We start from the raw sequence: 25,490 nt of genomic DNA on the forward strand, positions 1-25,490 counted from the left end.
GTTAACTATATGAGCATGAAAAGTGTGGATTGTTCCTTGTATTCTTGTTCAACATCACCTTTGAATGCTTTTATTCTTCAACAGTTAATCAATATATGAGTTAATAAGGGGAAATGAAAACAGGGGGCAATAGTGATATATGATATATACACTGTATATAGATATCAAAGTGAAGTGTCCCATCTCTAATGCTGTTGTATGTTTTTTATAAATAACCATTTCAGTAGTTACTGTATTTAATAAATATCAGTAAGATGAAAATAGAACAAAGCAGTAGACAAGTGCACCTTTAAGACCAGCTAAATTTTATTCAGAATGTAAGCTTACGTATGCTCTTAAGCAGACTTCATCAGACAAAATGGAATGGCAAGCTTTCTTTAAATATAAAGAAAGTGGGCAGTGAGTTGGTATGTAGAGTCATGGGAATTTTTTCAGCAGATTAAAATAATCCCAAATTGGGGTCTGTGTTTGTTTGTTTAGTATAGTTAACTGGTCTGTAACAGCAGTGGAGGGTGATAAAAAGCAGACCTGTCATAGGTCTGAAGTGCCATAAATCTGGGTGTCATTCTGGCTTCTTAGTTGTGGGTTTAAATGGAGGGCATTAGTATCTCAAGAAGTTATAGCAACATTATAATTTGCCATTAGAAGAAAAGAATATATTAGAATATAGTGGAAGATGGGTTAGTATATGTAATAAGAAAAATAGCCAATATCCCTATTTGAGTATGTCAATACAAAAATCAAAATATTCTGATACAATGTCCTTGGTGTACACCGGGCGGTCCGGAAGGAACTCCAGCGACATGATGTGGTGCACGGGGGCAGGATCAGGGTCCATTGCCGGCAGCGGCAGGTGACTCAGGGCATCGGTGTGGCCCATAGCCTTCCCTGGGCGGTACTGGAGGTTGTACTGGTACCCCACGAGGAAGGTGGACCACTGCAGAACCCTCTGGTAGAGCATTGTGCCGTTTGACGGTCAGGGGCAAACAGACCCAGCAAGGGTTTGTGGTCCATCAGGATGGTGAAAGGCCAACCATACAGACAGTCGTGAAATTTTTTTACTCCCGCCATGATTGTCAGTCCCTCTTTGTCTATCTACGCATAATTGTGCTCCAGCTTTTGAATAATAAGCTACTGGGACCTCGTGGCCGTCCAGTAACACATGGGCCAAAATGGCGCCCACCCCGTAGGGGGAAGCATCACAGGCCAAAACAACGGGCAGCCACTTGTTGAAGTGTGCCAGAAAGCTGTTAGAAGTCAAAATGTCTTTTACCGCCTGAAACACAGCAGCTTGCCAGCAACCCCAAACCCACTGAGTCCTTTTGTCCAGAAGCCTATGTAGGGGCTCCACTACCACCACCTTGTGGGGAAGGAAGGCGTGGTAGAAATTGAGGAGGCTGAGAAATGCTTGTAGTTCCACCTTGTTGGTGTAGTTCCACGTCACAAATAGCCCTAATTTTGTCCTAAACCGGGTGGATTCCACTCGTCTCCACCGTGTAACCCAGAAAGTCAGTGGTGGAAACCTCCAACACACACTTCCTCCTTTTCACCTTTAGACCTGCCCCATCAAAATGTTGCGGCACGGCCCAGAGGCAGGAGACAAATTCTTCTTTGGTGGCTGTGGCAAACAGCACATAATCGAAGAACAGTTGGACCCCAGGGATACCTTTAAGGAGACAGTCCATTAAGTTCTGGAAGATCCTTGGGGCCACGCTGATGCCAAACTGCAGGCACTTTACCCGGAATGGCCCCCTGTGCGTCACGATGGTATGGGCCTCCGCTGTGGTGGCATCTACTGGGAGCTGCTGAGACGCATAGGCCAAATCCAGCTTCCCAATAATTTTTGCTCCCGCAAGGAAAGCCAGCACATGACTGACCACGGGGACCGGATAAGCATGGCCTTGCAGTGCCTTGTTAATTGTGCATTTGTAGTCTGCACAAATGTGGACGCTGCCATTCGGTTTCACAGGGGTGATGATATGGGTCTCCCACTTAGCATTGGCAACCGGCTCTAGTACCCCTTGGGCCACAAGCTCCTCCTCTACTTAGATTACAGGTTACAGTAGCTCCTCCTCTACTTAGGTTACAGAGCCAGGGACATTTACCATGTTTTTAGCCTTATGGGCTACCCATTAGGATTCAGGTCCAAGGTTACTGGGGGCCCAGTGTATGTTCCCAGAGTGCCATCGAAAATGGCAGAGAACTCCTCGCATACGTTCCAAAAGTCTCTCCTGGGGACTGATGGATTTCCATTACCTGGATCTCCAGGGCCTCGAACCATGATCGTCCCAGCAAACTACACAGGTCTCCTTCCATGATTAGGGGTAGTTTGCCTGAGAACTGTCTGTATTTTATGTGGACTGCCCCCACACCCAGTACAGCGACCTCTCTTTTCTGGAAGTCGCGGACTATGAACAGGAATGGATGTAACCAGGATTCCCCCCCAGGGCACAACTTCCTGAAGGTTCTGGCTAAGATGACTGACTGGCCTGCCCCAGAGTCTACCTCCATTTTGCAGGGCTTGCCTTCTATCAGGACAGTTGCTTTGAATTTATCGGGGGAGGGTATGGGGAGTTGGCATACCTGATCCCCCACTGTCATGAGTGCCTGGATGTCTTCTACGAAAGTGACCTCGTGGTGGTGGCCATCTTTCTGCTGCGCAGTGCTTCCTTGGGCCTGGTGCAGTGACTTCGAGTGGCAGATGCATGCAAGATGCCCCATCTTTCTGCACATGTGACAAATGGCATCACGGTACTTGCAGGAACGTCACTCGTGGGCTTCCCTGCAACTGGTGCAGCCTCGGATCGTCGCTGGGTCAGTGGCACGTGGCGGTGGGTGATTCGGGGCAGCCTGGTGTACCTTTCATGGGTCATTCTCCTTGGAGTTTTCTGGGGCGGACCCTCCAGAGACCTGGTGCACCCGATGTGCATCACTCCTTGTGTGACTTCTCATAAGTGGCCGCTTCACTCAGGGCTTCCGCCAGGGTGAGGGTCTTGTGGACTGCCAGCTTCACCTGCATTTTTTCATCCCGGAGGCCAGTTATGAACTGATTGAGCAGGGCCTCTTCAAGGCTGGCAAAAGCACACTCACAGGTGAGGCGGCGAAGCTCCATGAGGAAGACGGTAACAGTCTCCCCGGCCTTCTGGTCCCGTTTGTGGAACTGAGTGCGCAGGGTTGTGTGGGTTGACCTGGGCAAGAAGTGTTCGGTCAGCTTCTCAACGATGGCCTTGTAGATGGCATTGTTCAGCGTCATGGGCAAGAGAAGGCTCTCCGCTAGCTCCAGTGTGTCCTCTCCGCAGATGCTGAGCAAGAGAGGCTTGTGCTGTTACTCATCAGTGATCTTGTGGTAGAGGATGTAGCAGCTCAGCCTCTTCTCCCATCTCTCCCAATGCTCCGGTTGAGTGGGGCTGAACTCTAGAATGTACCCATGCGGCTCTGGTGCAGTGGCCTGGTTGGGGTCAGGCTCTGGGGGAGTGGCGGCACTGGATACTTGAGATCTTCAGATCCTGGCTTGGTGACCTTCTTCAGTGATGGCGGTGCAATGTGCAGAGCGGGAAGCAGCTCCTGTGAGGCGCAGTGTGGGGCCGGTTGCTGAATGGCCTACCAGGATCCCACCTTCTTCGCCACTATAATATAGTGGGTTCTTAGGCATTGAAGAGGTGAGGTGGTAGTGAATAACAGCTCTTTATTGGGTACAGCATTGTAGGTGACTGCACAGTAAAGACTGAGAACTGGGCCAACGGGGCCAAACTTATATACAACTCCGGGTTCCTGTATATGCACATTATTGGATCATTCAAACCTGTGGGGGCTTGTGATTGGTGTAGGGAAGCAGAGATTTGGATCCTGTTGCCCATTGTTCCCAAGTCCCCAAACTCAGTCTGTATGGCTGCAATAAGCCAGGCAGGAACACCCATTCATCTTCAATTGAGTCCACATGCATAACACTTGGTATATTCCATGGGGGAGGGGGGATGCAGGGCTGACTCTAAAACCAGGCTGAGACAGATGCCAGTCATCAGTCTCCCATACCATCTCCCTGTCTCCTCCACAGCCCTTTGTGCCTCACCCCTCCACTGTCACTATCAAGAGCCAGAAAAACAAGTTCTCTTTGCCTTACCTAAGCCTCTTTTAAACAAACCACAGCAAGAAGCTCTTGTCCTGTAGGCATACTAGACTCTCTTGAGATTTCTTTCTCTCATAAGAGCTTATCCACTTTTTTGGTTGGCCCAGTAACCAGGAACAAAAATAGTGGCCAAACTCTCTTGAGAAGAAAGAATTTCACAAGCATTCAGGGAGTCCTTACAGGGCACACATAGTTTGCCATGCCATTTTTTAAAAGCTAGGGGGGGGGGAATGATGGAAGATAAGCTGCTCAAACTCCTGGACAGTGTCAGAGGCTGAAGTGAAGGGGAAGTGGAGGAGGGTCTGGCCAGCCTCATTCAGCATTGGAGGTGAGCATAATGGCTCTGATACAAAAATCAGCCTCAACTGTGGGTTGGCAGGAATTTCTAGAACAAAGTTTGAGTCTAGTGGCACCTTTAAATCCAACAAAGTTTTGTTTCGGTCTTAAAGGTGCCACTGGATTCAAGCTGCTGCTTCAAACAAACACAGCTACCCACCTGAATCTATCTTCAGGAATTTTTAGTATTGCCTTTTCTTTTTGCTGTACACTTCTGGTATCATTAATGTTGCCTCTCTTCAAGTCTGTTCTTCCATTTTATGCCTTTCTGATGACAGGAATTTGCCAGAGATCAAACAAGAGTCATGCCTGGATTGTGACAGATCTCCCTGATGTTTAGCCTCTCCTTTATTAGACAGGATGCCGAGATACACCACCCCCCCTAGGCCCCAGCAGGACACTTCTCGTTTCAGTGGCCCCTCCCCCATCCTTCACTGCCAACAAACAGGAACAGAAAGAACTTTGATTTTTATCTCCTTTTGTTTATTTGTAGGTCTCATTTCTCCACCAGAGAATATAACGGCTGAATGGCCCAGGGTGGCAAGACAGTTGCATGTGACTTGGGATCCCCCACACCTCAGCTATGTGGAATTCTTGGCCTATGAGGTTCTTTATGGAATTGAAGACTCCTGGCAGCCCCCTTCCAGGGTATGATAAACACAACTGGAACTGGTGTACTCAATGGATAATGTAAGGAAATCACCGGAAACAATGTAACTTTCACAAAACAGTGTACAAATACATTTAGTGCCATTTGGAGTCGAACGCTGAGTTCAAAGGATTTTGCCCATCCGTGTCTATTAGAAGAAGCCGATTTTCAGGCTATGGAAAGACTTTGTGGGGACATTATTTATACTGTATACTCAGTGTTCTGTTCTTTTTGTTCAATTCAGTTTGCACTAAATATATTTGTACACTGTTTTGTGAAAGTTACATTGTTTCCGGTGATTTCCTTATATTACCCTTCCAGGGTATGGCTTATGTAGGAAAGCATGATCGGCACACACAGATTGCAAGGGAATCCCAGCCCAGAAACTTCAGCAGGAGTCAGGCACTGTTGCTCCAAAGAACCACTGGGGTTGATGAAAGAAACCAGGGGTCATTTTGTAGAAAAATAGGTGGTGGAGCTCATCCAGGGATTGTTATGCAGCAGCTCCTACTATTCAATGGACAAGGTGGGAAGGAGGAGGTGGAACTCTCAGAAAGGTTCAGGAGTTGTGCTCCTGTGAGCTCCTGCTGAATCTGAGGCCTGAAAGAAACACCTTTGTTGATTCTTACTCTTGCTTGGCTCTCTCTTTTGCAGATTGAAGTTAGCAACAGCCACATGTGCTGCCTCAGTGATCTTCTCCCAGGGCAACAGTACCACATCCAAGTGCGCACCAAACCTGATGGCCTGTCCCTTGATGGGCTCTGGGGACCCTGGTCTCCATCAGTGTTAGCAGAGACACCCCATCTCCCTGGTGAGTGTGCTACTGGCTGAGAAGCAGTTAGCTAGGGACCTCAGTGGTCCACCATGGAGTAATACCTTGTTTACAACCTCAAAATGAATACAACATGGCCTCAAGTTTTAAAAAAATACAACCAAAAGGGGAGCAATTAGATGTGCCAGATCTGCATCCTCTTTATCTCAGGGCTATAAAGTTTGCTGCTGTATTTTGTGTAGTCATCAGGCTGCATTTGGGGCAGGAGCTCACAGGAGTGGAACTCCAGAACCTCTAAATTTTATTGTGCTCTTTCTTTCTTACCCTCCCCCCAAAATACTTCCTTCTGGGCGCCATTGTTCAACCCCCTGTGAGAATTTTGCTGAACTCTATGATTTGACAAACTTTATAATATTTTCCCACACACAAAATAGGAAAATAACCAAAACATATAAAGTGGACTGATGGAAATCTTCATCATGCCACTGTGGCCACATAGGAGAAAGTAATTTTAAAAGTATGATGGGAGTAAGATTTTATTAGGACAATTATAAATTATATCAGTTCAGTATCTACCTTAAAATGCTTCTTGAATTATAATTGTCATAATAAAACCTTACTCCCATCATACTTCTTAAATTGCTTTCTCCTATGTGGCCACAGTGCAGGATGATTTCCACCAGTCTGCTTTATGTTTTGGTTATTTTCCCATTTTGTGTGTGGGAAAATATTAGAAAGTTTGTCAGATCTTAAGAGTTCAGCAAAATTCTCACATGGAGGGTTGAACAATGGAGCCCAGAAGCAAGTATTTGGGGGGTGGGGGTAAGAAAGAGCACAATAAAATTTAGAGGTTCTAAAGCTCTGCTCCTATGAGCTCCTGCCCAAAATGTGGCCTGACTGAAACATTAATTTGGCCTATACAGTGTATATATTTCAAGAAACTGCTGTTTCACTCCTCATTCCACTTTCTCTTCTGGCCAGGAGAAATTGGCCTGCACTGCTTCACTCCTGACTTGCATCAGCTGCATTGCCAATGGGACTTGGAGAACACAGAGCCTGGACCCTCTCACAGCATCTTATCCTGGGCAGAAGACAACAGCAGCAGCACGAGGTGACAGAAGGACAGGATGGCAGTGCACATAAACCGTTGCTGTGCTTACCACAGCACCAAACTAGCACTCCACTGTGTGTCATGCAGAGCATCATATTAGGACAGGAAAATCTTCATCCAACTCCTGTCAGACATAAAGCCAATAACCTCTCAGTTTAACCTACTCCACATGGTTACTGTGAGGATGAAATGGGGAGGTCACATATGCTCTCCCATGAGGACACCCTAAGATGAAGGGCATGGTAAAAATGTGATAGATCAGTTCTTGACCCTAAGCTTACCACCCCACCCCTCCAAATATCCAGTCTCCCTTCACCACCTAATTTTTCACATGCCTAATTTTTCACATGCCTATTTTCACACATAGTTTGAATTATCATTGAGGAAGTCTCCTTAAAGGTGAACTTTGCTTGGCACAAAGAACATAACCCACCCGCCCTTTTACAAATGTTAGCCCCTCCCCTTGAATTTTCCCCAAACAGGGTTTCTGATTTCCACAGAAGTCGTTCTCTTTACTGTTCTTTGGTAAATTCTTCAATTTTTTTCTGAGAAAAGAGGACTTAACCATTTCTCTTCCCAGCAGACTGGCCAGACCCACTCTCAGTTAGGGTTCTCAACTTTTAAAACAGTCCCTCTTACTGTTCCTTTGATATTCTTTTGACATGCAAGCAATTATCAGGATATGTTATTTAACGTGAAAATTTAATCTGCCTGTTTTCACTCCTTAATCCTCTATTAAAGTGATAAGACATCTGCCCCCATCCAATTGGCATCTTTACTTCCTATAGTCCAGGGGTAGCCACATGTGTTAGCCGAAATGCCCTCAAAACGAGGTTGGGGAATTAGTTAGGTGGGCACCTGGCTCACTAGGGATCTTTTACCAATGTATACAAGAATACACGTCCAGAAAAGTGATGCTTAAATATTTGGACTCTAATTTAGTAAAACCAATTATAATTTATTAAGAAAAATATAGTCTTCCATACAAGATAAAAATACACATCCAATCACACATACAGTCCTAGAAATATAGATAGATCGATAGGGGAACATAAAGGGTAGACACACAGGGTAATATTACCTATCGTAGTCTTCAAGGAAGGCTCCAATGGCGACAAAAGAGGACAGGGGAAATGGACCCAAAACTGTGGCCAGAATTGGGGATGGATCTAGACAGCGGAACTGGGATACTGCTAGATGCACACATGAGTGGAGTTGGGTCAGAGGTTAAATAAGCTACCTTAGACCCTCGGGGGCTGGGAGGTAGGAGGGAGGAGAAAGGGGAGGCTCTGCAATGACCAGGAGGGCTGGACTATTGCAGAGCCAACAGCAAGTCCCTTGGTGGCACCCAATTGGGTACCTGCTCTTGACCAATGAACTTGCCTGGGTCCTGTGTACCTGAAAGAACTTTCAGATTGAAACAGGCTGTGGGGCAGGCTCCAAAGTGATAGAATAGAAGTGATTACTGAGTGGGGAACACTTAAGATTAGATGGACTTATGTGAAAAGGTGACAATAGAGAATCAAATATTGACCTAGGTATCCCCTGGATTAGACAAAAGACTTGGCTCTGGCAGGAGATGGTCTTCCTCTTTTTCTGTCTTCTTCCTGGCACCAGTCTTTGTCCTGGGTTTCGTTAGACAAAGGCTTGAGTGGTCTGGCAGGATCCATGCCTGGATAAGCTTGATTGCCTTAAGCAAAAGCTGAAGCAGATGCTGGAGATGGAATCAGGAAAACAAGATGGATTCTGGTGGTGTTAGCCTTTGGTTCATGGAAACATGGTGGCCTGGCTTCTTCCACTGCAGCGGCCAAGACTGGGCACACAAGGAGCAGAGTTCTGGCTAACATCCATCCAGAGGTGTAGAATGCTGCTGCAAAGCTGAGGCTTATAGTATCCACATAAGCCTTAGAAACCATGGGCAAAGTCCACTTCTTAGAGCAGATGTGTGAGAGTCAAAACTCCAGGCACCCTGGCAACCATACTGGTGATCACGATGTCCATATGTATGAAAAGTAGAGGGCTTTCCTTACACATGTGACTCTTTCACGCATTTTATGTGGCTCCCAAAATCCCCACCACTCCATCAGCGGGCTTGGAGAAGGCATTTAAACTTAAAGTTGCTTTCTTTCCACCTCTTTCTCCCCTCACCCAATCTACCGTCCTTCCTTGTGGCTCTCAAACATCTGATGTTTACTTTGTGTAGCTCTTAAGAAAGTCTGGCCACTCCTACTATAGTCATACTCTCAAACTGCCATGGTTTAAGTAGTTAGATTGCTTGAGCCCTTGGTAGTAAAGGATAAGAGTGGAGATGGTCTGACAAAACCTGACTCTCTCTGAATTCTGTTAAAAGGAGCATTTTAAAAAAGGAGCAAACTCAGCAGAATGAGAATCTGTTTATATACTATCTTCTTTACATGATTCTTTAGAACACAAACCTGGCATAAATGTGAGGAGGAGGAAGAGAGAATTAAGCCTCATTATTCTCATACTAGTTTCCACATCTGCACCTTCCAGCCTAACAACAGGAGCGCCATCTCTGTCCTGGTAATTGTCACACAGGGACAGTCCAAGAAAGAGGTGAATTACTTCAAGGAACCATTTGACTTGCATCAAGTGGGTAGGCATCTCCAGTATTTCTAGACCACTTCCTCATGGGTGCTGTATTTCTTGGTGAGGTGGGATGGGGATGACTTAGAATGGTCCTGGGTGGATCTGGCATTAGAAGAACAAGCACATGGTACTGTTTGCCCAGCACTGGACATTTGATATCAAATCAAACAAATATTTCTCCCCTTATGATTACAGTGCTCACTGCCCCACCAAGGATCCTGCAACCTAATGTGGGAAAAGGGATACTAAAGCTGGAGTGGGTCACACCTCTGGAGGCATTAGAAGAACACATGGTATATCAGATACGGTATGCTGTGCAAGGCAGCCTGAAATGGAAGGTAATATTTAGGTACAAGAGGGGCACACGAGAAAACATTAGGAACATTCATGGAGCACTCACCCCCACTCCCAGTTTTGCAGTACTCTAAAGCACAAATGGAACCCAAAAGGGCGTATCCCTGGAAGAAAAAATCACATATTTTCTTTCCCAAGGAATGTAACTTCAAGCGCAGAAACTCTACTCCTCAGCCGCCATCAGAAGCACCATCTATACAGACAGGTGGGAGACAAGCACAAAGTGAAAGGGCATGTTTTGTGTTGTAGGAAGGTGCACCCAGTCCCTAAAACATTGTGGAAAAACCAACATGGGGTCACAGTTCATATTTAGGCAATACAAAAAACAAACACTGATATACAGGCTAACAATGTTTTGTAAATTTTATTTATTCATTTATTTATTTAATCAAATTTATATCCCACCCTCCCCTGACAGGCTCAGGGCAGCTAACAACAAATAAAACCAACACAAAATATTAAAAACAAAATATACAATAAAATCATTTCCATTATATAGTCATTAAAAGTCCAAGATGCATGTTGATGTTCTAATTATTCTGATGTTTCTTGTTTCAGTTATATTTGTTCAGTGAGATTGTCAGTGCTGTGGAATAACAGCCACCTCCCATTAACTGTTAAAAGCAAGTTTGAACAGTTCGGTCTTGCAGGCCCTGCGGAACTGTGGCAGTTCCTGCAGGGCCCTGATGTTTCTTGGGAGGGCATGCCACAGAGCGGGGGCTATTACTGAGAACACTTTGGCTCTGGTGGCTGTCAATTGAGCTTCTTTTGGTCCATGGATCTTAAGGAAGTTTATAAGAGTCATGTAAATCTATTGTATACATTATAAAGAAATACAATGCTACAACATTACAAGAAATTCAGAATACTTAAGTGTTCATTGAGAGCATTAAGACCATCAGAAAGGAATAGTCTGAGCCATTGTACAGAGCATTTAGCCAGAAAATCCAGAAAGCTTGTGCATCTGGTAAGTAAAGAGCATACTGGCTTGCTCCAATAAAAGAGCTTTTTTGCCATCCAAAGGAACAGCTTGCTCTTATTATAAACAGTGTAGAGAGCATTTCGCCAGTAAAATCCCAGAAGGCTTTTAAATCTGCTTAGAGAAGATTATTACAAGCCACTGCTCTGCTGAAGTAGAATATATGACTGTAAAAATTAGACCCTTTTATTTGCCACGGGAATTTAGTGCGGTCATTATATTGGTGGTATATATTCCACCAGATGCAAAGGCTGATTTAGTTTTGAATTGTTTAGGCAATGAAGTTAGTGAGTTGCAAACTAAGTATCCAGATGCTGTTTTTATTGTAGCAGGGGATTTTAATCATGTTGATTTGCGAGTTGTTCTTCCTAAATTTTATCAACAAGTGACATGTGCGACTAGGGGACTGAATACTTTAGATAAAGTTTATATAAATATTGCACAGGGGTATAGAGTTTTGCAGTTACCACAGTTAGGCATGTCGGATCATTTATCCTTGGTTTTGGTTCCTGTGTATATTTCTAAGCGGAAGAGGGGGGTGGTTGTAACTAGGACAGTGAGATGCTGGCCTGTGGGGGAGACTATGCAGCTTCAAGACTGTTTTGAACGAACGAACTGGGACATCTTTGAACATCCAGACCTAGAGTGTTATGCAGATACAGTCTTGGGGTATATGGCCCACTGTATTGATACTGTTACGACAAACAAGTGTATTCGTACCTATCCAAATCAAAAACCATGGATGACTAGTACTGTTAGGTCTCTTTTGCATAGGAGATATAAGGCTTTTAAGTCTGGGGATGCCTCACTTTACAGGGTATTAAACAGGCCAAAGTTGCATATAAGGGCAGGATAGAAGAATGGCTTTCTCAGAATAACTTGAGACAAGCTTGGCAGGGGATTCAGCAGTTAACTAATTTCAAGGCGCTAAAGGCTAGCATGAATGGAAAGCAGGAGCTAGCAGAGGAGTTAAACACTTTTTATGCCCGGTTCGAAGTGGATCAAAAGGAAGCGGAATTACGAGCAACATCTCCGCTGGGGACTGAGCAAGGTGCCCCTTTCGTTGTGAGGGAGCACGATGTTAGGTGTATAATGAAAGCAGTAAATTCTAGAAAGGCTGCAGGTCCCGATAATATCCCTGGATGTGTAGTAAAGGAATGTGCAGGGCAGTTAGCTGGGATGTGGACTGAGATTTTCAATCGTTCTTTGTCACAATCTATTGTTCCCACTTGTTTGAAGGCTTCTCTTATTGTCCCAATACCAAAGAGGACGCCAGCAAAAGTTTTAAATGACTATAGGCCAGTGGCCTTGACTTCTGTGATAATGAAGTGTTTTGAGCAATTAGTTCGAAAATATATTATTTCCTGCCTTCCTGTTACCTTCAACGAACATCAGTTTGCTTACAGGAAAAATAGATCTACTGAGGATGCTGTTAATACTGTCCTTTGGATAAAAGGGGGACGTATGTTAGAATGTTGTTTGTGGATTTTAGCTCTGCTTTTAATACAATATCACCCCATAGATTGTTGTTTAAGCTTAAGGATTTGAAGCTGTCGGACTCTATATGTGAGTGGATTTTGAACTTTTTATCAGGTCGTTCACAAAAGGTTAAAATGGACGGATATACTTCTTCCGTGAAGATCTTAAACACTGGCACTCCCCAGGGATGTGTCTTGAGTCCACTTCTTTTCACTATTTACACGTCTGATTGTGTTTCTAGTAGTCTGAGCAATAAAATCATTAAGTATGCAGATGATACAACGTTAGTAGGGCTCATCTCTGAGAATGATGAGTCTACGTATAGGAGGGAAGTTCATCAGCTGTCCCTCTGGAGTAAAGCAAATAATCTTATTTTTAATGTAAATAAGACGAAGGAAATTATAGTGGATTATAAGAAGAGTAGTCTGGACATTCAGCCGTTGTTTATTGATGGGGTTATGGTAGAACAGGTGACAGAATGGAAGTTTTTGGGAATTACTATGAAACAGGATCTAACATGGGGAGCAAATACTTTAGCTCTAGAGAAAAAGGCCCAGCAACGACTATACTATTTAAGACTCTTAAGATCACAACAACTGTCAGGGAGTCTGCTGGTTGCCTTTTATCCTAGTTCCATTGAGAGCATTTTATCTTATTGCCTCTGCGTGTGGTTTGGGAGCTGCACGGAAGCAGAGAGAAGGGTGCTCTAAAGAGTGATGGTGAGAGCACAGAAGATTTGTGGATGTTCTCTCCCCTCATTGGTGGATCTGTATGATATGGGATGTAGAAGGAAGATACAAATGATCTTAAGGGACCGTTCACATCCGGGCCACTTGCTATTTGAGATTTTACCGTCAGGTAGGCGATATAGAGTGTTGAAGGCAAAGACAAATAGATTCAAGGGCAGCTTCTATCCAAGTGCCGTGGTTAAGCTAAATGCAAGGTTATGAATAGTTATGTGGTTTTAGATGCATTTAAATGGTTCATGTATATGTCCTTTTGTGGGTGTTGATGTATTGGTATGTTTGTGGAAGAGCACCTCATTTCGTTGCTCTCATTTTCTTTTTTCAGAACAATGACAATAAATCAATCAATCTATCTATCTATCTATCTATCTATCTATCTATCTATCTATCTATCTATCTATCTAGAGAGGGAGTTTAGAACTGGCTGCTCCCACTATAAAAATAAGCACTTAAGTGGTGCTGAGAGATAAGGTTTTGATAACAATTAACTAATTAAAAAAATCATTAAGAATTATCCAGCTTTGAGTTGTATTTCGTTATTATTACCATGGTTTATTCCAGGTTGAGAATTTTTGAAAAAAGTAAAGACATTGCAGAAAACATAATTGTAATATGAGGCTGATATCTTTAAAGGAAATAGGATCACTCCTGAGGAAGTCTTTGGACATGACAAAATGAACTTACATCTGGGTGCTCATTGGGAATGGACCTTTCTTGTAATGTTGTAGAGTTGTACTTCTTTATAATGTATACAATAGATTTGCATATGGCTTTTTTTGAGCAGAAACTCACAAGAACGCAGTTCCAGCTGGTTTGGTGTCAGGAAGTGTGGCCTAATATGCAAATGAGTTCCTTCTGGGCTTTTTCTACCCAAAAGCCCTGTATGAAACTATGGTGATGTCAGGGGTGTGGCCTAAGATGCAAATGAGTTCCAGCTGGGCTTTTTCTACAAAAGAAGCCCTGAATTTGCATGACTCTGTAAAATTTTGTTAAACATTGTTAGCCTGTATATCACAGTGTTTGTTTTTTGTATTGCCTAAATATGAACTGTGATCCCATGTTGTTGCTTTTTCTACTTGTATTGGGGAATTGGCACAAAGTAGTAGTATATGATCTATTTATAGAATTGTATTTGAACTGGGTCTTCCTGCATTAACTTTATAGGACATATGCATATATAACTTGTATCCCTTTAAGAGTTTTTAAAAAGAGTTTTCAATGTTAGTAATTGCCATATTTGAAATTACATGAGCTTTGAGAGATTTTTATGGAACAATCTTTTAAGAAGTAAGTTTTCCATTTAAGAGATTGAGACCAATTAGGACTAGTTCATTGGTTATATTAATGGGGTTAGCAACATTCATAAATGATGTTCCACCGTTTTCCTAGGAGAATAACAAAGTTTTGTATGACTTTAATAAGTTTTGAATCATTATAGGGGATGGTGGTGCAGTGATTTGGTAAACATGAGGAACAGAGCCCAGTTCATCTTTAGACATTTTCATGCTTGAAAGTCTATTTGAGTAGAGGTATTAATGGGGTGTCAGTCCATAGGAATTTTGATCAGTGTCATACTGTGGTTTATGCTTTTAAGGAAGAGCTAACCAACACACAGCTGGATGGAATTTTCTAGAATAGTATACTTTAAGTAGTCCTCAGGTTTTTGTAGAGAGCTTTGCTAGCATAATTCAGAACACTTAAGTGTTCATTGAGAGAAAATGAATTGTAAATAATGAATTGTCATCAAGGCTTTTTTGAACAAAAAACCCAGCAGGAATACATTTGCATAATTGGCCACACCCCCTGATATCCCCATTGCTTCACACAGGACTTTTTTGTAGAAAAGACCCAGCAGGAACTCATTTGCATATTAGACCACACACCCCAATGCCAAGCCAGCTGGAACTGTGTTCCTATGCGTTCCTGCTCAAAAAAAAGGTTCTGGTAGTCAGATACCATGATGTTCACCTATTAATTTGATCCTGCCCTCTTCTACACATACCAGACTTTGTCCTTCCAATGTAAACTCTGGATCCCCAGGGCACTCACCCAGGTCACATGTTAAATCATTATTCTGCTCCAGTTCTACCTACCAGCCAATGCCACCTGAGGGCTCAGATTCAGCTATACCTCATAAAAGTTATCTTTTGTGTCTGGGCTTCTGTGCTGCACAAGCACAAATTCACTGCTTGTGAATTTCACCTTAGATGTAATACACCTGGACCAGTAAAGCACTTTCTGGTATCAGTTTGCGGTGTAGATAAATCATTGGAATTTTTAAAATAGTCCATTTACATGAGCTGACAATCCAGTAAGGTAGACTGGGGGGCTAAGGCTGAAGAATATTGACATCCCTACAATGGTTCTAGAGACAATCCCTGTTTTCACAAATGATCAAGAGTGTTCAGTCATTCTCTACAACTAACTTTCTTACACATTTCTTTGTGGTTCCTATGGAAACATGAATTCTTCCCATCTGGGATATCAGCCTTGTTTTGTGTTATGATTTATCCTGGGATAAAATGAAGAGTAAATCAAAATTGCTGGCATTCAACTCTGCAAAGTTTATGTCTTGAATGTATATGCCAGTCAGAAGCTGCTCATTTGAGACAAATCATCTTGTGAGGCTCCATTGTTTCCTAGGTTGCTGGTTGGCCATGATTTAAAATCAATTTAAAACAAGTTTTGAACTTTTGAGCTTACACTTAGCTGTTGTGTAAAGTGGTAAGACCCTGGTAATCTAGAAAACTGGCCTACTTTAAAACTTGTGATTTGAAAAGGTCCTTTTTCAAATCTCATGCTCCCTTTGAACTCATACGATGGTCTTTTGGGCAAAGTGTTATCTCTCATTTTCTCATCTGCGATAAGGAGATAATACCGGCTGACAGTACTCAGGAAACTGTATGTTATTGTTCAGGAATCCATATTGTGCTGTTCAGGAACTAAATAGGAAAGAATATAGGCAGGGGTCGTTTTGTAGAAAAATAGGTGGTGGAGCTCATCCAGGGATTGTTATGCAGCTGCACATACTATTTAATGGACAAGGAGGTAGAACTCTCAGAAAGGTTCAGGAGCTGAGTTCCTGTGAGTTCCCATGAATCTGAGGTCTGGGTATAGGACAGCAAAATTGTACCTTACTTGGGGTGACAAAATACCTTGTCATGGTCTTCTGTCAACCTTATTACCCACATAGAGAAAAGCCCCTTCAGAGTGCTGATCTAGATATAATGATACATGTAATGATGTCGTACATTCCTGTTGTGAATTCTAGGAATCTAGAAAGCACAGCATACCAAATGAGGCCATTCTTTGTGCAGGTGTTGCATGTGCAGTATTCAACAAACTGTGAAATCCTGGATCTGATCACTGGAAGTCACTACTGCCTACAGTTGCGTACTCAGCCAGATGGACAGAAGTACCAAGGGTTTTGGAGTGCCTGGTCAAATGCTGAATGCATTGAAATCCCACCTGGATCAGGTAAGTGATCACCAAAAACAGAAACAGGAAGTATAAGATTAAAAGGGTTAGGAGGCAGCTGACAGCTTGCCACTGACAAAGAATCAAAGAAAGGTTGAATTCTACAAACAGACATTCAGAAAAGATCTTACATGACTCCGAAAGTACCTCACTCTTTATCTCTGCCTTAGGTTCAACTGTCTTGACTGTGGCAATCACATTATTGTTCTGTGCTGGACTTGTGCTGGGTGTGGGCTGCACTTGCATTTCCACATACAGGTAACTGAGCCCCAGCCTGATTAATGCAAAACCCATCTCCATTACTTAAAACTGAGTGAGTTGCTTGGGAAAATCCACAGAGAGGGGTGATACTTTGTGATAAAGACAGATTTGATAGGGAGCAAAACCCATTATGTAGAGTCTCATCTGTTCAGTTCAGTCTCATTTGTGCATTGTTTTCATTGTTAAGCAGTGTGAGACAAAAACTCTGGCCACCCATCCCAGACCTTCAGCATGTCCTGGATGGATTCCTTGAAGATAACAGCAAACAAGATCAGCAGGTGAGGTCTTTCTTCTCCATACAAGAGTCAAGAGTGTGGTCTAGTGGTTAGGATGTTGGGCTAGGACCAAGAAGACATACAGAAAGACAAGTAGCTTGGAGTAAAGAGGGAGCCCTGAGGTATTTCTGATGTTGTAGCCTTCTTCCTTCCAGGTGAATGCTTTCTTCTGCAACAAGAATTTGGAGAATACACCTTGCCCACTGGAAGTCCTGTCTGAGATGTCCCTGGACATAAGAAGCTATAGCCCTCTTCCAGATGTGACAGACCAGATGGAATGGGATAACCAGCTTTCTTCCTACCAACACTACATGGTGTTGAGTCCTAGCAGTACCCAAGAGGTCAATCAGGAAAATGAATATTTTGATGGCACACAGGATGCGTCTGATACCTTCCCCATGCCCTTGGAACATGGTTCACATGCTGATTCAAACCTCAAGGTCCACCTTAGTTCTTTTACCTTGTGCAGAATACCACATTCCCCCAGTGAAATGAAAGAGGAAATAAGTGCAGAAGTTTCTGGGGAACAATACACATCCCCCACACACATCTCAAACCAGTCTTACTTGCTGATGGGCTGAGTATGTTCATCAAAGGGCAGCACAAAGAGACTGATTTCAGTACTGTGGATGCTGCAGTATATTAATAGGAATTCTAAGCTAGGGCCTGGTAGAATAGCGAGTGACAACAATGTATTTGCCTAAATCTAGAACATATCTAAAAGGCAGTGCCATTCAGTGAATGTGCCAATGAACACAAGAATACAAAAGTAGATTGGAAAATGAACTGCTTAGTCCTAATGGATGAGATGGGCAACCTTGCAAAAATCATACCTCTCACAGCTCCATCATTGATCTCATTTAAGCTACAGTGACTGTCCCCTCCTTGCTGAGGAATCATTGGAATTCTTTGTATTACCATTAGATACTAGCTTGTAGCTAGATACAAAAGCAACATTGTTTGAGTAGTCTGTGCAAATGAACGTTTTCATCTTCAGGAAAACTGGTTCTACAGTTTTGTAGCAGAGCTGTTTATGTACAGTATGAACTTGCTGCTGCCTGTATGTCACCAACATACTTCCTCCCCTCCATTGCCATAGCACTTCTGCAACTCTTATAAAGTTGATTTTCCTTTTCAAAAATAGTAAGGAACCACATGACCATTTAAGAGAAGTAATTAACTACACAAGACACTCCAAAAATCATAAAGTGAACAGCCCACTTGAGGCACAAGCAGAAGGGTAAGAATGACAGCATTATATTTACTGGTATGAGTGAATATCTTTTGCATAGTGAAGGCAGGAGAAGGGCATGCTCAGAATGCAAGAGTAAAAATACATCAAGAGCTGCTTTAAAGCTACATTTGTACATGCCATATATTGCTGTAGTTCCTTGTCTAAATGCCAAAGAGGAAATTGGGATGGTGGTGTGCAAAATGTACTTTATGTTCACAACTTCAACTGCTCAGATTTAGGGAAATTTGGAAGAAAGCTTGAGACAGCATAAGGCAGTGACTTCCACTTTTGTTTTGCTAGTAAGCCAGATATTAGCTATGAGAACTCTAAGCATATCCAATATGAAAACCGACCCAGTGAGCCTCTAACCTTGTAAATAGTTTTTTTAAATGCCTATAGGGTTAGGCAGAATATTAATATTAGTGGAAATAGATAAGAAGCACAGAAGCAAGCAGGAAATTGAGAGGGTACTGGGAAAGTATGCAGGATGGGATAAAGAAAAGGGCTTTGTTGAGGACCCTTTTCTCAGAAGCTTTTCCTAACAAGATGGTCTTGTATTTCCTGTGAATAATCCTTCCCTGTACATAGCCTTTACAATTTATGCTATTGATCAGTAAATAAAGACACAATAGATTGTATTCAGATTTTTTTTGCCGCTCTATTAATTAAAATATTTATATACCATATTTTGCAGTCCCCTTCAACTAATAATCTGACTGCAGAATTTTCAGAGCAGCTGCAGTTTCCAAGTCTTTTTAAACGTGCTCCCCATGCAGAGTGTGTTACAGCGTCTAATCTAGAGCATGTGTTACCATGTCTAGATCCTTACTTTCTAGGAAAGGGAACACCTGGTAAATCAGTTTAAACTGGTTTAATTTATTACATATACATATGTGCCAAGAAAAATCTGATCCTGGAGCCATTGTCTCTATTTTGGAAAAACCAAGTGAATCAAGACCTGGAGAAAATAAGAAATCCTTGTTGGCTTAGTGGAAGTCACTGCCTCTTGGTTTAACTAAAAAGGGCTTTGAGTGACATATGAATGGCAGTATTCGTGGCAGGGATGGATTCTGCAGATATTTCACCAACATGAGTACCTGCCATATTCTTCAAGGTTCACAAAGCAGCTGCAAGCACTAGAAAACTGGGATTAAACCTCATGTATGAAGTTTGCTGCCACAGTTGTTTATGTTCCCAAGCTCTGTTCTGTTTCCGATGGGTTAATTTAGGTAATTATGTTATAATGTGTAGGCAAGGCATTCAAAAAGATCCCAAAGTTGGAGTTCCTTTCCTCTGATGAAAGGCTGAAGCGTTTGGGGCTTTTAGTTTAGAAAAACAGGGACCAATGACAGAGGTTTATAAAATCATACTAGATTTTGAGACAATGGGTAAAGCAAACATTTCTCTCTCAACCCTACAACTGAATAAGTCAATGAAATAGATTTGGGACAGACAAACAGAAAAACATTTTACACAACATATGATTTCTGTAATTCAGTTATGGTTCTATAGAACCTTCATGTTTAGAGGCAGTATACCTTTGCATAGCAGCTGCTGGAGAGCAAACAGTGAGTGGAGAGCTGATGCCTTCATACTCTACTTCTGGGATTCTTGGGGCAACTGGTTGGCAGTTACAGGAAACAGGATGCAGAACAAAAAACCTGATCCAGCTAGGCTTTTCCTTCATGTGACTGAATTTTAGTAGAGAAGTACAGTATCTGCTACATGGGAGCAATTAATGGACAGCTCATAAATCCTAATCATAAAACCTTGGATGGGTACAGCTAATATTGGCTCACAGCCAGGGGCGTAGCTAGGGCTTTCGGGGCCCGGGGCCCAAGATTTATGTGGGCCCCCCTACGTGTGTGCACGCCGCCGGAAACAGGAAGTGACGTCATGCCACCGCCGGAAACAGGAAGTGACATCACTTCCTGTGACATCATTTCCCCCCCCGCCACCTGCCGGAAACGGGAAGTGACATCACTTCCTGTGGCATCACTTCCCCCAAATGACATCATTTCCCCCAAATGCCACTGCCAGAAACAGGAAGTGACTTCACAGCACTTCCTGTGACGTCCCCAAAAATCCCCCAAATATCACCGCCGGAAACAATTTTGTTCTCAAATCCTGTATATACTTCATCAGTATATGGGATAAGGCACTTTCTCAACTGTGCTGCATAATGCAGCCTATTTATTTTGTCCTGTTTGCTCTGTTGGCTCTATCTGCGCCACCTTCATCACTTTCGGGGTGTGGATCCCCCAGTGGGGTGGGCTCCCGACTCCCTCCGCCGGCTGTTTCTGATAGCCCTGCGCCCCCTCTTTCATTTGATATGTGTCCCGTGCGGGTGCCACCCTCCTGCCGGGAGATGCCGCAAAATGAGCCCCCTTGAGGCTTATGGCGGCAGGGCTCGGGGGAAGCGAGCTAGACTGCTGTTCTTTTGAGGGGTTATAGAGTATTTCAAGCCCGTCCCTGTGGCATCGGTCCCATCGTTGTGGGACCCAGGGGGCCGGTGCAGCGGCACGCCGAAGCAGCCTGTCACTAATAACACAGGTCAAGATGCAGGACAGGAACCCGGAAGTGACCGACAGGCTGCTTCAGCGGGCCGCTGCGCCGCCCCCCTGGGTCCCACAACGATGGGACCGATGCCACAGGGACGGGCTCGAAACACTCTATAACCCCTCAAAAGAACAGCAGTCTAGCTCGCTTCCCCCGAGCCCTGCCGCCATAAGCCTCAAGGGGGCTCATTTTGCGGCATCTCCCGGCGGGAGGGTGGCACCCGCACGGGACACATATCAAATGAAAGAGGGGGCGCAGGGCTATCAGAAACAGCTGGCGGAGGGAGTCGGGAGACCACCCCACTGGGGGATCCACACCCCGAAAGTGATGAAGGTGGCGCAGATAGAGCCAACAGAGCAAACAGGACAAAATAAACAGGCTGCATTATGCAGCACAGTTGAGAAAGTGCCTTATCCCATATACTGATGAAGTAAATACAGGATCTGAGAACAAAATTGCACCAGAAGACACAAACACAAAGCTCCCTTACACTGAATCAGTGCTTGGGTCCACCAAAGTCAGTATTGTCCACTCCAGTCACAAACACAAAGCTCCCTTACACTGAATCAGTGCTTGGGTCCACCAAAGTCAGTATTGTCACATAAGAACATAAGAGAAGCCATGTTGGATCAGGCCAGTGGCCCATCCAGTCCAACACTCTGCGTCACATAAGAACATAAGAGAAGCCCTGTTGGATCAGGCCAGTGGCCCATCCAGTCCAACACTCTGCGTCACATAAGAACATAAGAGAAGCCCTGTTGGATCAGGCCAGTGGCCCATCCAGTCCAACACTCTGCGTCACATAAGAACATAAGAGAAGCCCTGTTGGATCAGGCCAGTGGCCCATCCAGTCCAACACTCTGCGTCACATAAGAACATAAGAGAAGCCCTGTTGGATCAGGCCAGTGGCCCATCCAGTCCAACACTCTGCATCACATAAGAACATAAGAGAAGCCCTGTTGGATCAGGCCAGTGGCCCATTCAGTCCAACACTCTGTGTCACATAAGAACATAAGGAGGGAGGGAGGGAGCGAGGGAGGGAGGGAAGGAAGGAAGGAAGGAAGGAAGGAAGGAAGGAAGGAAGGAAGGAAGGAAGGAAGGAAGGAAGGAAGGAAGGAAGGAAGGAAAGGGAGGGAAGGGAAGGGAAGGGAAGGAAGAAAGGAAGGAAGAAAGGAAGGAAGGGAGGAGGGAGGGAAGGAAGGGAGGAGGGAGGGAGGGAAGGAAGGAAGGAAGGGAGGGAGGGAGGGAGGGAAGGAAGGAAGGGAGGAGGGAGGGAGGGAAGGAAGGGAGGAGGGAGGGAGGGAGGGAGGGAAGGAAGGGAGGAGGGAAGGAAGGGAGGAGGGAGGGAAGGAAGGAAGAAGGAAGGAAGGAAGGAAGGAAGGAAGGAAGGAAGGAAGGAAGGAAGGAAGGAAGGAAGGAAGGAAGGAAGGAAGGAGGAGGGAAGGAAGAAAGGAGGGAAGGAAGGAGGGAGGGAAGGGAGGGAGGAGGGAGGGAGGGAGGGAAGGAGGGAGGAAGGAAGAAAGGAAGGGGGAGGGAGGAAGGAGGGAGGGAAGGAAGGAAGGAGGTAGGGAAGGAGGGAGGAAGGGAAGGAAGGAAGGAAGGAGGGAGGAAGGAAGGGAGGGAGGAAGGAAGGAAGAAAGGAAGGAAGGAGGGAGGGAAGGAAGGAAGGCCGCCCCCTCCCGCCAGCCCCCCCCCGCTTTCGGCCCCCTCCCTCCCTGCCTGCCCTCCTTACCTGCTTCCAGGGCGGCAGCGGCGAGGCCGGCGAGGCGGCGAGTCCGGCGGCGGCGAGGCGGCAAGTCCGGCGGCGGCGAGGCCGCTGGAGGGCCTCCAGCGACCAGCGCCGGCTTCTCCGACGCCCTCCTTAGCCTCCGCCTGCACTGGAGGCCCGCGCGCGGGGCCCTGCGGCGGTCGCGGAGCCGGGGAAGCGTCGGAGAGGCCGGCACTGGTCGCTGGAGGCCCTCCAGCGACCAGCGCCGGCCTCTCCGCCGCTTCTCCGGCCTCCGCCACCGCCGCCGGGCCCCGCGCGCGGGCGGGGAAGGCGGCGAGTGCAGCCGGCTTCTGAGGGGCCCCTTGGCATTGCCAAGGGGCCCCCCAGACCCTCCAGACCTGGGGCGACCCGCCCTCCCCACCCCCCCCTCCCTCCGCCACTGCTCACAGCTTTGGTTTTCTTGCAGAGGTACTTTGGTATACTAATAAGCTGTGCAACTCCAAGCTTCCTCAACATTGTATGAAAGCCAATGCAAATAGCAATAGCATGTCAGACAAGGGAGACTCAGATTCAAATCCTTACTGAACTTAATTAGGTTATTTTCTTAGTTTAGCCTGCTTTATAAGGTTATCATTACAGTAAAGTGGAGGGGGAATCATGTATGCCAAGGGTGGCCAGCGGTAGCTCTCCAGATGTTTTTTGCCTACAACTCCCATCAGCCCCAGCCATTGACCATGCTGGCTGGGGCTAATGAGAGTTGTAGGCAAAAAACATCTGGAGAGCTACCGCTGGCCACCCCTGAATTGTATGCTACCCTGTGATCCTTAGAGAAAATTCAGGAGACAGAGGCAAAGGGGTGTTTGTACTTCCCACTGAGGAGCCTTTCTATGATTTCTACTAGATTCCTAGGGGTTGAAGCAGACACAGGAAACCCTATTATCAGCCACTTGAGATAATAGTATTTTAGAATCATAGAATCAAAGAGTTGGAATGGACCTCCAAATACTGTCCCCCCTAAATTCACAGGATCCGCATTGCTGTCAGATGGCCATCCAGCCTCTGTTTAAAAACCTCCAAAGAGGGAAAGCCCACCACCTCCTGAGGAACCCTGTTCCACTTAGGAACTGCTCTGTAGGAAGTTCTTCCTAATGTTGAGCCGGAAATTCTTTTGATTTAATTTCAACCCACTGGTTCTGGTCCTACCTTCTGGGGACACAGAAAACAATTCTGCACTATCCTCTATATGACAGTCCTTGAAGATGGTGATCATAGCACCTCTCAGCCGCCGAAACATGTCCAGCTCCTTTAATCTTTCTTCATAGGACTTGGGTCTCCAGACCCCTCACCATCTTTGTCGCACTCCTCTGGACACATTCCAGCTTGTCTATATCCTTCTTATAATGTGGTGCCCAAAACTGAACACAATATTTCAGGTGAGGTCTTAACAGAGAAGAGCAAAGTGATACCATCACTTCACATTATATGGACACTATACTTCTGTTGATACAGTCCAAAACTGCATTTGCCTTTTTAGCCACCACATCACACTGTTGACTCATGTTCAGCGTATGGTCCACTAAGACCCCTAGTCTCCCCCATCCTATAACCATGCATTGGATTTTTCCTACCTAAGTGCAGAACTTTACATTTATCCCTGTTAGAATTCATTTTATTGGTTTTAGCCCAGTTTTCCAGCCTGTCAAGATCATCCTGTATCCTGTTTCAGTCTTCTACTGTATTTGCAACCCCTCCCAATCTAGTATCATCTGCAAATTTCATAAGAATTCCCTCTATTCCTTTATCCAAATCATTCATAAAGATGTTGAACAAAACAGGTCCTAGGACAGATCCTTGAGACACTCCACTTGTCACTCCTCTCCAAGAGGATGAGGAACCATTCACAAGCACTCCTTGAGTGCGATGTCAACCAGTTACGACTTTGAGTGCGATGTCAACCATCTACCTAATGGTAAGAGGATCCAAACCACATTTTACCAACTTATCGACAAGAACAGTATGTGAAACTTTATCAAAAGCCTTACTGAAATCAAGATAAACTATGTCTGCAGCATTCCCCTGATCCAGCAAGATAGTCACTGTCTCAAAAAAAAAAAAGGTAGTCACTTAAAAAAAAAAGAAATCAGGTTAGTCTGACATTACTTGTTTTTAAGAGGCCCATGCTGGCTCTTAGTAATCACAGCCATCCTTTCTAAATGACTGATGATTTGTTCTAAAATTTTCCAGGTATAGATGTCAAGCTGACGGGTCTGCAGATACCCAGATCCTACTTTTTCCCTGAGGGCTGGCTGGAAGTGAGGCAGAGCGCAGTGTTCAGGTGGAGGAGGGGGCATTCGATGAAATTGCTGAGCAGACAGGTTAAAACGGATAAAAGGAAGTACTTCTTCACCCAAAGGGTGATTAACATGTGGAATTCACTGCCACAGGAGGTGGTGGCGACCACAAGTATAGCCACCTTCAAGAAGGGTTTAGATAAAAATATGGAGCACAGGTCCATCAGTGGCTATTAGCCACAGTGTATGTGTGTATATAAAATTTTTTGCCACTGTGTGACACAGAGTGTTGGACTTGATGGGCCGTTGGCCTGATCCAACATGGCTTCTCTTATGTTCTTATGAATTGGAGGCGTGGCCAGGCTTAGCCGGCTTCCTGAGCAGTTTGGCCCATGACACGCACCCCCCCCAAGAGGCGCAACATTGCACCTGCAAAAACAGCGGCGTGTCCCATAGGCACTCGTTGAAACCAAAAACAAAGGTCACCTTCACCACTGTGGAAGCTCGCAAACCCCTTAGGGAG

At 44.8% G+C, this 25,490-nt stretch overlaps 1 protein-coding gene across 2 annotated transcripts in view; it reads left to right on the plus strand.

Annotated features, from left to right (window-relative positions):
- Positions 1-18,011, plus strand: part of MPL (MPL proto-oncogene, thrombopoietin receptor) — a 56,668-nt gene extending 38,657 nt beyond the window's left edge. The window contains exons 4-12 of one of the 2 annotated variants that reach the window (XM_060231641.1): positions 4,956-5,110; positions 5,766-5,922; positions 6,865-6,994; positions 9,421-9,611; positions 9,800-9,942; positions 16,480-16,639; positions 16,810-16,897; positions 17,088-17,178; positions 17,331-18,011. In XM_060231641.1, coding sequence (XP_060087624.1) covers positions 4,956-5,110; positions 5,766-5,922; positions 6,865-6,994; positions 9,421-9,611; positions 9,800-9,942; positions 16,480-16,639; positions 16,810-16,897; positions 17,088-17,178; positions 17,331-17,756 — 1,541 coding nt within the window. In that variant the 3' untranslated portion in view covers positions 17,757-18,011. The remainder of the gene's footprint in view (positions 1-4,955; positions 5,111-5,765; positions 5,923-6,864; positions 6,995-9,420; positions 9,612-9,799; positions 9,943-16,479; positions 16,640-16,809; positions 16,898-17,087; positions 17,179-17,330) is intronic. The other variant, XM_060231642.1, reaches the window with a different exon arrangement.
- The last annotated feature ends 7,479 nt before the right edge of the window (positions 18,012-25,490 follow it).

The sequence above is a fragment of the Heteronotia binoei genome, chromosome 2 (genome assembly GCF_032191835.1).
Source record: "Heteronotia binoei isolate CCM8104 ecotype False Entrance Well chromosome 2, APGP_CSIRO_Hbin_v1, whole genome shotgun sequence".
In the NCBI taxonomy this organism is placed as follows: Eukaryota; Metazoa; Chordata; class Lepidosauria; order Squamata; family Gekkonidae; genus Heteronotia; species Heteronotia binoei.